This window comes from Rhincodon typus, chromosome 10 (genome assembly GCF_021869965.1).
Source record: "Rhincodon typus isolate 14 chromosome 10, sRhiTyp1.1, whole genome shotgun sequence".
Taxonomy (NCBI): domain Eukaryota; kingdom Metazoa; phylum Chordata; class Chondrichthyes; order Orectolobiformes; family Rhincodontidae; genus Rhincodon; species Rhincodon typus.
Window position 1 is genome coordinate 7467721 of NC_063341.1, and position 14311 is coordinate 7482031.

Below are 14311 nucleotides of genomic sequence, written 5' to 3' on the forward strand. Positions count from 1 at the left end.
ATGTGTTGATTTTTAAAAAATTAAAATAACATTTATTTTAAGGATCTTGTGATGCAATGAACCAGAAAGTCTGGGGTCACATCCTGCCTCACATACGATGGCCATAGAAGTGTGTTACAACATGTTTCAAAATAAAAAAAAGACACCTATTGAAACTCTGGTATGGTTGACTTAGGAGATATGTGCTTAAGCTGTTATGTTCTGCAAATAATTGTAAGTCAGAGCAAAGACCGGCTCCAGTATCATCCTTCACCAAGTAGTTTTCTGGAATTCAACACCATGAGCCTAATGCCAGTGTTGTACTGTCCTAGTTTCCAAACAGTCAGATAGCTAAAGAAGGCTAAACTATTGTTTGTGGATGGAATGTAGTGTGGGCCAGTCCCTGATCATTCAGATGGCGAGGCTTCACCAAGGCAATTCAACACAGTCTGTCAATTATTAAGGTTTATCCTCCTCTGGTTCAATTTGTGTAGCCACAAGGAAACAAGCTGTTAAAGTGGAATGGTTGAATGTTCATGCTTCTTCAGGTATGAAGGCAATTCATGGAACATGTATGTCTTATTGCAGCAGTTTATGGAGGAGCTGTCAGTGATCTGTTGTTGGAGCTACTTTAGAACATTCATGCAGCGTTCAGAAATCCATTGCTAAATTCATTCAATCACATAGCTGGCAACAAAAGGGCTGCAAAAGTACGAGTTTAAAAATAAGTTCCAGCTCCCTGAAGGCGCGCTTGACAGATGCTTTGGCTGGTGTGCAACTATAGCCTGCAGACCAGGAGAGGCCTAAATTCAACTCCTGGCTTGGGTGGTGGTATTAGTGGGAAAGAAATAATTTGCGTTTATATGGCACCTTGCATGTCCTCAGCTGATTCACAGTGGCTGAGTGCTTTAGAAAGTGTAACTGCTGTTGAAATGCCGAGAAAGCATAGTGGCCAATCTGTACACAGCAAGATCCCACAGAAAATGGTGAGGTGAATGACCAAGTTGAGGGATAAGAATTACACATTTGGAGAATGCTCCAGCTTGTTTGATTAATGTTATGACTTCTTTTCCATCCATCTAATCGGGAAACTGAGAACTCAATATAACATTTCATCAGAAAGGCAGTAGTGCACATCTTGGGCCTGGTAGCGAATGATCAGCCTAGATCTGGGCTTGAATCTCTGGAGATATTCTAACTAAAAAGCAAGACAGTTACCACTGAGCCAAGGCTGAAGCAAACTACAAAGAAATGGAGAAGCATCAAAAATAGGAGCAGGAGTAGACTATTCAGACCTTCAAACTGCTGCACCATTCAGTATGATCATGGCTGATCATCCATCTTTCTCCCCATAAACCTACCTTGATCCCTTTAGCCCTAAGAATTACATCTAACTCCTCCTTGAAAGCATCCAATATTTTGTCCTCAACTGCTTTCTGTATCGAGCATCCCTGACTAGGAATGGGAGGTTAAACACCTTGTCATACTTGCTGTAGTGTTGGCAGAGATGGATAGGATCTGTTATGTTTTGTGCAATTTATTTGCTTCTTCCAGAGGTTTTGTGGTGCAGTGGGTGACCTCCCTACCTCTGGACCAAAAGCTCAAGGTTCAAGCCCTACACCAGGACTTGTTGTCCATGGAAAATGCATTTGTAATGTGGCCATACTGTTTGATAATTAACCTGTGAATTGCTCCAGTATGTCTGATCCAGGCAGTAACAGCAGGAGACTGTCCTGATTAGCTGCCCTGCAGAAGATGGCAATAAACCACTGTCCATAAGCGTCGATCAATCCAACCCTCATAAACAAGGACAGGAGAAAAGATTTTTTTGCATACAGTTTCTGACTAGCAATTCCAAAAAAAAAGAAAAGAGTAATTAGAAACAGCAACAATCCTAGTGGCATCACTGTTAGAGTTGTTCAGAATCTAAGATAACTTTGAGAGGTATACATTCCTTTAAGTATGCTGGGAACTTGTTGATATGACCATGTGTTAGTTATAGTTCAGTTCTTTTTTACTTTCAGTTGTTTATCAGGTCTAAGCTCTGGCCAGAGATGTGTGCCATCGATTCCAATTGGTGTCTTTCCACCCAGTACTTTTGTCCACATTGGTTATGGTACAGTGTGTCACTACTGTCCTGAGCTCTATTAGTCAGTCTGCTGCAGGAATGAGTGCAAATGTGAAGGAATGAGCTGGTAACTGAGTTTCTGAGCATTTCCCACAAGTCAGGTGCAGAGATGAGTTGACAAAAATCTAAGAGCTGGTAACCTACACTGTCTTGATCAAGTGACCAATGGAGAAAGCAACAAAGGGGAGACAATCTAGAATCAATGTCAAATGTCTTAATCATCATCAGGAAAACTGATTTTGCATCAGAGTTACTTTAATGTTATTTACAGATATCTATAGACCCAGTCTCATGCCTGGTGCATCTGCTTACTGGAGAGTGCCCCTTTCTCATTGGTGCAAGCAAGCACAATGTTTAAAGCTCACCTGGAAGCTAACGTGTAGGTAAAATGCTTATGGCAGATAGCAGGTAATGTATGGTCTTTGAAATTGAAGGAGAAAGTGCTAGAGAAACTCACTGCGTCTGGTAGCTTCTGTAGAGACAGAAACAGAGTCAACACTTTGAGTCCAATGACTTTTGTTCAGAGCCAAAGAAAAGCCACTGGAAACATCAACTCTGCTTCTCTCTCCACACATTACCAGACCTTTCGAGTTTCGCCAGTGTTTTCCGCTTTTATTTCAGAATTCCAACATTCACAGGATTTTGTTGGTCTCTGAACATAAATTGTAAGTTCACCCTGACTGAAAGTCAACCCCCTGAGAGAGGAGAGGAGCTTACACTGTTAATGATGGTATCAAAGATAACAGATGTTAGAAACACACAGTCATCAACCAGTTGATTTGGAATAATTGAATGTGTACACTTGAATCTGATTTTGATTACAGTTGAGTCAAACTTAGCATTTTCTGGAAGATTCTTTCTCATCAAACATGATGAGGTGAAATAAGCGCTGTAAGTTTTTGTTCACTCAAGTTGTTTAATACACGTGTGTTATTGGATTGCAGGTACTCATGAACTGAACTGCCAGCGGAACCCACTGATCATAAATGTCACTTACAATCACAACTTCCCCTTCTATAAGACGGCATCGATGCTGCTGAACCTGTCCTCACCACTCATAGCTGTCTCTGGGATAGCTCTGCGGACGTACAGCCTTTTCAATTCCATTGCCTTGTCCAACTGTGTTGACCGAGAGGGATACAAGAAGCACAAGAGCAGGTACCACTTTTATACTCCTAGATTGAAATCTTCACAGTTGAGTCCCTTTCAATCATCCACAAGTCAAGGAGTTGCCAGCACATGACGCCTTTTGAAAGCATTATGTGCCTTCAAGTTCGGCCTAGTGTTGGATGTAGGTTAATGCTCAATACCTTGCTGCAGGAGGTACCCGGAGAACTCCCAAGTTGTATGATGGTTTCTCCTTTCTTACACCAGTCAAAATTTGTCAAACATTGATGGTATTTTTCTGTGGCACCTGCTCACTCTGTTGTTAATGAGGAGCCCTAGAGCTCTTGGGTAAAGGAAACTGTCACCCCCTCAGCATGGGTTGGATTTAAACCTAGATACGAACATTAAAAGCCAGAGTTTATTACTGTTAACTACCCATTCCAACAGACTCAATTTGTTTCAATGCACAGTGACAGAGTTCATAAATTCATCCTATTTTTCAGCAGCTTAAATAAAGGAAAGGTGTCTGAATCAATCAACAGAGATTCCAGCGTATCCCTATAGTCAGTGCAAAGCTTAACACAAGATTTCAATTTAACCTTTGGATTAAAATTGTTTTAAGGCCAGCGGCAGAGTAATGCTCATTGCTTTGCTTTCACTAGCCCTCCAAACCAACAAACCAAACATACTTCCTTTGTCTCTTGTGATGTTAATTCATCAAATTTCATCTCTCATTGAATGTGTCACATAAAAGCAGAGCTGTTAAAAAAAAGTGTTTTACTGTGACAACCCATCTCTGTTACAGTTGTGTGCGATGTTCCTATGGTCAAGAGCAGTGTGAAACGTTGTCAGTGATCCATGCAACCGTAAACTGCACTGTAGGTAACATTGTGCAAATGGAATGCCATGTCGCCTGTGCTAAAGGGTTGTCTTTGAAGACCATATGTGGCAAACACCTTGCTCCTCTTCAGGTATGTGTTAAATGCATCTGTCAAAAAGAATCGTGATATGTTTGTTAACGAATGAAGTAAGACATATGACCATACATTTGGGGCAAGATGGAATTCTGAACTGCAGCAATACCATTTCAATGGGCTCAGATGCTTAACCCTAACAGAATCACAGTTGATTGATCCTGAGAAAAAAAAGTTTGCAAGCTATACAAGACCTCCTGGTAATACCTTCCAACATTCTTCATTCCAAGTTGATTTGCAATGCTGTAAAAGGACTTTTACAGGACAGTCTTCACTGTGCCAGCCATCTTAATCAGCTAGACTGCCAAAACCAATGCAACATGCTCATTCATCATCCACTGCATAATCTAGGCCTCTGCAAAGAGACATGATGCCCATTAGGCTGGCTTGCCATCCAAGCCACTGATAATTCTATCTGGAAGGGAGCTGACCCTGCCAATGGTGGCTGTGTTCTTGTAGCCTGAACTAGGGTATGAAGATTTACCACAATGACTCCAGGGGTGAGGGCTTTTATTAACAAGGCTAGGTTCTAGAAGATGGAGCTATTCTCCTCAGTACAGGGAAAGAGGTGTAGAATGCAGGCATTAGGGTAAAGTGGTAATGGTTTGAAACCTGTTTACTGAGGTGGTGATGATGAAAGATTTCAAAAGGAACTTGGATCAGTACTTGAGAGAATTATATCTGCGGGGCTATGTAGATAGAGTAGGTGAATGGGTTTGCTGTAGCGAGAGCCAACATTGGCTTAATTGGCTGATTGGACTCTACCTGTGCCAGTGTGACTCTGTGAACACAGAATGGGAAAGGAAAGCCTTCCACTACAGGTGCTAAGTGTTTTGAGCTGTGAGTTGTGTGAAATCCGCGCAAAAAAATCTTTGCCCATATCATCGTTCAAGAAAGATATTCTTCACTTCTTCCCAGTGTGATCCTGAAGCACTGCACCTTGTTAGAGCTTTTGCTCATCTGGCATTCCTACTTGAACATCTCCATTGATCCAAATAAGGCTTTTAATGCATTTGAATATCCACTGCTCCATCCTTTTGCACAATGGCTAATGGTCTGCACTAAATCTTCAGGACCGACAGCATAATCAAGCTCAAAGCAGGGGCATTTGAATCTACATTTATCTTAACATTCTTCTGCCTTGCTTGAAATTAATACATAAGTAAATCACAGCTATGCCCTGCATCTCTTAACGATGAATATTTCTTTCATCCCATTTCATATAAAATTTGCAGATACATCCCAATGTGACTCTGCAATTCAATTATGGTCTCTTAGGAATGTCTGGAATGAAATGTCCCCTTTTGGTTCAATTTTATACTGAGGGCCCCATAGGATGTGGTTTTGATAACAGCAATTTAAAATGACTTGTACATTTGTCATAAACCTAGCCGTTTCAGCATTTATTGTGTTCCGTCAATGATGATTTGGTTCACGTTATGAAACATTAGTACTCCATAATGTATATCAGAGTAAGTGATTTATGGCTGAAAGCGTTTGAAATGGGAGAAGAAATTATTACACAATACATTATATTGTGAATATATAGTTTCCCATTCTGCTTTCATTCTGAAACAATTCTGACTAGGTCCATAGAAAGAAAGAAAATTTCTGCTCCTATGATGCTGCTTGGCCTGCTGTGTTCATCCAGCCCTGCACCTTGTATTTTTCTAGAGCCTTTTTTAACCTGCGGACATTGTAGAGCACTTGAAAACGAATCAAGTACATTCATAATGTTGTCACATTAGGCAATGCAGCAACCAATTTGCTCACAGCACCATTCCACACAGCAATGAACTAATTATCCCTTTGTTCATGATTGTGGTTGAGCCAGGACAAAGAGAAACTTTTATGGTCTTCTGATAATGTCTTGAAAGACTAGCCGTTTGCTAGTCTGAAAATTACATTGACTCTTGCCTAATCAAATGATCTCTCATTTTGGTTCATTTCCTGATGCAAAGATATTTGAAATTTGTCAAATCCCACAAATAATCATTTGTTTTATTGCAAATTTGCAAAGCATTTTTATTAACTAATTCTGTCAGGCATGTTTCAGGTTTGCTGGATGTCACAGATGTTTCTATTACTTCTTGCAGTAAATCTTGACATTCAACTCCTTTGATGAGCAGGCATTGTACAAAAATCGTCCAGTTGACTGGATTTTTCATTGCTCTGAGTTGGTCAGACCGTATTTACCTGGGATGGAAATGGTTTAGGTGTCTAACAAAAAGACTCAAGCTAAGATCAAAGATCTCCGTATTCAGTGAGGAGTTGTCCTGTTGATCCAAGTGTATTTTATTACCTCTCACTCTTTTCTCCAACCGACAAAGAAGGCAAAGGACACACACAGTGGCAAAATCATAAGAGCTCTTGGTGTTGAAGATAGTACATTGGTGTGCAAAGAGAATTGCCTAATGGGCAGGAAACAGTGAGTAGGGACAAAGGGTTCTTCTTCAGGCTGGTAACATGTGACCAGTGGGGTTCCACAGGGATCAGTGCTGGGTTTGCAACATATATTAATGACTTGGAGGAAGGAAGTGAATGTACTGTATCCAAATTTTCAGACGGCTCAAATAAAAGTGGAAAGGCAAGTTGCAAGAGGGTTACAGTTTACAGAGAGATATCAACATGGACTTGACAGGGTAAATGCTGAGAAGATATTTCCTCTCATGGGAGAGTCTAAGATCACAGGACATGGTTTTAGAATAAAGAGATGCCAGTTTAAAATTTGAGATAAGGAGCAATTTATTCTTTCAGTTGGTTGTGACTTTTTGGAACTCCTTGCCATAGAGAACTGTGGGGGTAGAGTCCTTGTGAGTATTTAAAGCTGAGGTAGATAGATCCTTAATCAGTACTTGGATGGATGGCTACAGAGAAAATGTCGGAAAGTGGACATGAGGAATGTTAGATCAGTTGTGATTCTGTTGAATAGTGGAGTAGGGCTGGAGGGGCCCAATGGCCTAATGTTGTTCCTATTTCTAATGGTCAACCCCAGCTTCCCCATATCCTGTTTATGTCCTAAAATTCAACTGTAATGTTGCTGTAATTATAGACCAGCAATATAATGTGCAGCAGAAACTTTCTCCCCACCTTTTCCTATGTAGAAAGGTTAGTTCTCAAGTAGGATACAATCCACAATTGCTGACCAGCTCTGTAACTATTGGCCTTTTCATTGCAGTGATTGCCTATAGTAGGCTTTGCGAAAAGTTATGAATCTCAGCTACGTAACAGCATGCATCATTACCATGTACAGAAACATCATACCTAAATGAGCGGAAGGACCATTTATTACTGGTATCTGATGTGCTGCCGGACCTTCTAAGGAAGGCAGATTCTTGGGCTTTTTAGTTGAAGACCTCACTGAATGAGAATGTCATCTGTTTCAGTGACATAGCTCCGAGTGATGGAACCAATTGCTCCTTTTCCCATTGTCCTGAATGGCCTAACGGCTATTGAACAGAGAGCTCAAAAATAGTCTGCTTGCTGGTTTACCAAGTTCCAAAGCACTTAAATAAACTCTTATTTGATCTTCCTTCAAACGTTGAAAAACACCAGCCAGCTTTGCATTAGGGTAGGAATTGGCAAAGCATTCTGAACCCTGGACAATCTGGCACCTGCTCCGATGATCTTATCTTGGGATGATTCCATCTGGGCAGTCTCCAACATTAACTAGGTGCTGAGCCTAAAGCTCTGTTTCAGCCTCCAAATTTGGGAGGAGCAGACGGATTTCCTCATCTGCCTTTGAGGTGCTACTCACAAGTGAGGTGTTGATACGTTACCTTCACAGATAAATATGCTAAAATCATCATGAAAGGGAAAATTTTATTGGAAGCTCGCCTGCTTTCTGTACTCTAAAGAATTCAAAAATATTGTTAGCTTCAGAATCAACTGCTTAAAACTGTTGGTACGATTTTTTGCACAGTGATTGCCTTGATGACTTTTTGTCTGTCCTGCTAGGGTGCAAATCCCTTAATTTTGTTGATGCAATCATGGACAGTTACTAAAATTAAATGCTGCTGTGTTTTCAGTCTCATTCTTTGTCCAGTTAATGGGCATCCACCATGATCACTGATACAATGCATTTGCAGCTAGCCCTTGTTAGACCAACTTGGAAGTAGTTATGGACAGCTTATACTGCTGCCTAACAGGTGAATGGCAAGATGTTATGCTTTGACAATGCAGTCTTTGACTTTGGGAAAGAGTTTGAAGCCTGACGTGTCCAACACTGATCAGTATGACTGGGATCAGTACGAATCTAAGTGGGACTGTTTGTTATGCCTTTGGCAATTAAAGATATGTCTGCTTTGTTAGCCTGGAACCATTCACGTTGGTCATTCTTTGGATAGCCATAGAAAAGACCTTGCAAAATACAAGCCATCTGTATATATACAGAATTTGGCATATAGCTGATAATCTCCCAATTCTTTTTGAATGAGAAATAAAATATTGTCCGCACAATTGTTAATTTATGTACTGAAAATAGTGTATAGGCAACATTCCTTCATTGACTTCCAAATAAAAAGGATGTGAGGGTAGACCTAATATAAGGGATGGCAGATGCCAAGTGAACCGATATAGTTATGGCAAAGGTAGGCATGCAAAATATGGCTTGTCCATAAAGACTGTTAACAACTTTTATAGATGCACCACAGAAAGCATTCTATCCAGATGTCTCATGGTATGGCAGCTGCTCTGTCCAGGACCATAAGAAACCACAGCCCAGTTCCATCATGCAAACCAACCTTCCATCCATTGACTCCATTTATACTTCTTGCTGCCTCGGGAAGGCTACCAACATCATCAAAGACCCCTCACACCCTGGTTATAATCCTTCCATCAGGCCGAAGGTGCCAAAGCTTAATCACGCACTAACGGATTCAAGAATAGCTTTTTCCCTGCTGTTATTAGACTTCTGAATGGACCTCTCAAATTTTAAATTTAATGTTGATCTTGCTCTTTGTGCACCTTCTCTGCAGCTGTAACATTGGATTATTCGCTCTGTTCTGTTACCCTAATGCATTTCGTATGGTACGACCTGCCTGTACCACACGCAAAACAAAACTTTTCACTGTACCTAGGTACATGCGGTGATAATAAATCAAATTGAATCAAACAAAAAATAGTGCAGTTATCATACCTACAGCCAAGTTGTATCAAGGTGAAGAACACTGTGTAATCCACTTCCACGACTCACTCTTTCCCAGGACCTCAGACTATGACAGTCTGTTTTTTATTTCGGGTCACTTTTCCTGATATGGTCTACAAGCTTTCTTGGGCAAGATCTTTATCTGGTTTTCATTGCTCCTTTCATTACAGGTATTGGCTCTGCATCTGGGATTCACAATAGGAAAACAATTCCTTTTTGTTTTTAAGCTATCAATCTGATAAAGGGCAGAAATGCCAGAAATAGCACTGAACAACTGATAGTTTTGAAGTGAATGTGCCGAATCTTGATAAATGCACATGCGTTTTGCCAAGAAATGTTGCTTGGACCAGTCTTTCAATGAACTGAAGGTTTTAAAACAAATCTTTTAACATGGACAGAAATAAAATTAAAAATCAACAAAGGCAACTATTATGCAAAGGTGTTTAGAATTTGATAATGCACCGTCCTTGCTAAACATAATGTTTAATATAGCCATGGTGGAATATTTAATAGAATCACAACACTGCAGATGCTGGAAATTGGAAATAAAAACAAAAAGTGCTCGAGAAACTCTGGAGAAACAGGTCTGGCAGCATCTGTGGAAAGAGAAACACAGTTAACATTTTGAGTTTAGTATGACTCGTCTTCAAAACAACATTTCTGTAACTCAGGAGAGTCAGATCAGAGTCAAGACATTAATGCTGGTATATTTAATGTTTTGAAATTTTTATATGCTGGGATTGAGTAGAATGCAGCATACAGTCAATTTAAATTCTATGTAATAAAATTGGATAGGAATGCTACATCTCACTGGGATTCTGTACAAATTACAAATCACAGTAAACAGTGCAAAAATTATGTAAATGATCAAATACATCAGCTTACAGCACGTGGAATACAAAGATATGCAAGTCTTGTTACAGTTACAAAAAGCCCTAATTGGATCTCAGAATCATTGGAATATTGTGTCTGTGCTAATTGGAAAGAAAACCTATCTAGTTTTATCTCATTTTCAAACTTTTGTCCATAGCCTTGCAGGTTAAAACATTTCAAATATTTTTTTTGTACTTTATGAAATGTTTATGAAAGGTTTCTGTGTCTACCGTTCTCTGTCAGGTACTGGTTTTCAACTCTTACTCACTTTTGGATGAAAATACTTCTCCTTAACTCCCGGTAATTCTTCTGCCAATTACTTTAAATCTATGGTACTCCTTAACGACATCCCTACTAAGGGGTCCTTTCCATACACTCTATCATGATCTCTCAAAACGTTTTACACCTTAGCTTAACCTTCTCCAGGTTATGTAATGTAACTGTCATGTAATATAACTAAAATTCTCCAATTTGGATAATGTTCACGTAAATCTGCTGTATTGTTATCACTAAGGCAAGAACATGGCAGTTATGATAAATCCCCTTTACTCCACCACTTGCACCATTAGTGTAAATTTGCTGATACAATTACTAACATAGCCAATTGCTTCTCCTTGTACTACCTTCCAAAATAAAAGAAATATCCACCAACAGCATTTCATATAATTATTTTTTCTGCTACGTGGATCTCTGAGCTCTATGCATGGCAATGGCCTCCAAAACTGAATGTCCGTGATGGCACAGTGATCACTGAGCGCAGAAACACTGAGAAACTGCATGGCCGCACATCTTAGAGTGAATGTTGTCCATCAGGCTTCTCCACTGAACTCAAAACATTCTGCTTATTATATGCAAAACTTATTCTTAAAGTAAGTGGCAAACTCTGTTTTAACACCTGAGCTATGTTCCCAAAGTAAAATTATATCATTTTAATCCTACTTACAGACACAATCTCACAACGTAAAGCAACAAGTCTCTGCAGAGAATATGGCTTTTGTTTTGAAAGAAAAGGCAAAAGAGGAAAAAAAACAACAGGGGTTTGAAAACAAAGGACAGAATAAGATGACTCCTCTATCCACTGAATATCTTGTTGATGATGCTGAATTGTTATACTTATAGATTAACGATAAATATTCAGTTCTGATTCCAATCAACATGGATTCAAGTTGTCAAGAGTTGCTCACATTCCACTGCTTCAGGATTTACTAAGAAACATAAGTACTGGATTTGGAAACTCTATTAAGTTCTCAGAAACATTAATTAAGAACAAGATTTAAGGGAGACTTGCAGCTTCAGTGGTGTTTTCTTTCTTTACAGCTCCTGACTCTGTGAAACAAATCTCTAAAATAAAACAAAATTCAGAGAGATAATCATTAAGGTCCCCTAGTCCTCTCAAAGCCAGTTTTCTTTTCAGTAATTAAGATAACACCCTATCTCTTATCTCCTTGAAAGCATTGCTTAGTTATTTCTCCAAAATCACTAGACTTACAGTAAGCAGCAGATTATCCACAGCGCTCTTTAAACTTTTGGCTTCATTTCTAAGAAATCACATGTTAAAACCTACTTAAATCCAGAGAATGTCCAAATAGTTGCAAATCTTTCTGTTTTTCCAGGCAGTCCTTAAATATAAGCATATATTCCCAACATCCCTCCACATATGAGATATGAAATGCCATTCCGTATGTGTTTTGTTGTGATTTAGACATGAAAACATATACAACATAAAACAGAAAAGTTTAGACGTGCATTCACTCATCTTCATTCAGACATTATGTGACATTTATACAGGTTCCTGTCACTTCCTGAAACTTGAAACTATTAAATTTCATTACCTGCTTGATAGTGCGTTAACAATTATATTCAATTTTAAGCAATTTGCACAATCTTTATAAGGTTGAATTAGAAAACTCTACTGAAATCATCTAACATTTCAATCTTTATATTTTTCTGTAATGACCAAGGCTTTGGGTTTAGAGTATACCAGTGTTTGTGGCCAAGGCAGATGCAAACTTTAAAGTGTTTATGAGCATCAGTTTCCTTTTCTACTGTGGAGTTCTTTTTGATACTAATTCAAATTCTTGGAAAAGTATCCTCCAAACCTCTCTACTCTAATTCAAAAACCATTTCCAAATGACAACTATCAATTGACACAATAATTGATACAGTGAAGTCAAAAGTGATCGATACCAGTTCGTTCATGAGGATTGCCTTTAGCTTCTCTAAAGTTGCCTGGTACTCTTTACCCTTTTCTGCTTTTGCAATACATCTATTAGAGGAACAGCTATTATGTTGAAGATTGGCATAAACATGTGATAGAAACCACACACGCTCTGCAAAATAAATCATGATTTCCCTTTATGTTTTAGAAATGGGATGTTCTATCAAAGCCTTTACTTTTGCTATCTTTGACATCAGTTACCTTTGCCCCATAATGTGTCTTGGATAAATTATCCATGCTTTCACAAACTCATTGCTATCTAATCTAGTGATAAATCTTACCAACGATAACAGTTTAAATAACAGACGATCAGGAATAGGCCATTCAGCCCTTTGAGCCTGCCCCACCATTCACTATGGTCATGGCTGATGGAACACTTCATTGCCGTTTACTCAGCCCATCCCTTTTCTACCCTCAGTAATCAGAAATCTACCATTCTCTATGTCAAGCTGAGCTTCCACAGCCCAGTGTGGCAGAGAATTCCTAAGGTTCACAACCCTCAGAGTAAAATAATTTCTCCTTGTCTCTGATCAAAATGATAATTTATTTTTAATTTGAGCCACCTGGTTTTAGACTTCCCAAATAGGGGAACCAGCTTCCCTGCCTCTACCCTGTCTATCTGTTTCAGTACTTTGTAGGTTTCAATGGGATCAGCATTCATTCTTCGAAACTCTGAAGTGTACAGGCCCAGTTTACGCAATCTCTCCATCTAGGATAGTCCCATGATCCCAGGAATGCATCTGGTGAACTTTTGTTCCACTTTATGGAAGTCCCTACCCTGATCTTTCCGGAGATATGGAGATCAAAATTGCACTCAGTTCACCAGGTTCACTCTAACCAAGCTCCAATACAATTGAAGCGAGATTTCGCTGCTCCAATAAGATTCCCAATAATGTTGCATGTTCCTTCCTGGAGTTTCTGTATATTAATACATCATCCATGTAAACTACACTAGTTACAACTTGGTTCATAAATCTTTGCATTATAGCTAGAACATTATTTAAACCTGAATGGCATGAGTCAGCATTGATATGACCCATTTTGTGAATCAGAAGCTGATACCTCCTTAGCCCAAATTGCCTACAATACTTGCCGGTATCCCTTTAATAAATCAATCGTGATAAGATTGAGGTACTGCCAATGCTCTCAATATAGCCTTCTAATTGAGGAATTGGCTGTAACTTAGTTTGCCTCACCGCATTTAATTTTCTCTAATCTATGCACAATCTAACCAACACTTCAAATTTATGAATTAATGCCACTGGAGTACTCTACCTCTTTGACTGGATTCAAACAAGCGATTTTCTAATGTTACCCAGTGCTCCTCACTATGGAGAAAGCAGTGACCCATTTTGCGATCTCTGACTACACTGGCATAGTGTGTGGTGATGTGACCTCCTCTGCCAGTCCTCCAGGAAGGACTCCTCTCCCCTCCAACTGCCTATCAACCTGGATCTCTAGTTCCCTCACCTGAGAACCGTGGTGTCAGATTCCCCCTTCTCTGCCATCTTTCCTGATGTCTAACACAGCCGAGCAGTACAGCTTGCAGAGGTGCAAAAGACTTCGAAGAAGAATGCAGCTGCAGTGGATGCTGATCTTCTGGAGCATCCCCACCCGAAAGCTCCCTCTCTTTGTGGATAATATGCAATAGACTTCAGCTGTTCTATACCCACATTATGTATTATCTCCTGAAACATTTTAGACATAACAGTCAGACGAAGGTTGCGATTTTATTTCTGCTGGTGCTGCATAACAAGCAAAAAATCAAATTTGTTCTTTTCATTCTAAATACGCTTTGTACAAAAGAATGGGTATATGATGTCCATTCATTCACTTTATTAACACTTTGGCTTTCAATGCATTCTGTGAGAGGAAAAAAAAGTCTC

At 39.4% G+C, this 14311-nt stretch overlaps 1 protein-coding gene across 1 annotated transcript in view; it reads left to right on the forward strand.

Moving 5' to 3' along the window:
* Window positions 1-14311, forward strand: part of LOC109930284 (pappalysin-2) — a 340597-nt gene that overhangs the window by 200594 nt on the left and 125692 nt on the right. Inside the window, exons 13-14 of the mRNA XM_048602074.1 lie at window positions 3052-3265; window positions 4020-4185. Coding sequence (XP_048458031.1) covers window positions 3052-3265; window positions 4020-4185 — 380 coding nt within the window. The remainder of the gene's footprint in view (window positions 1-3051; window positions 3266-4019; window positions 4186-14311) is intronic.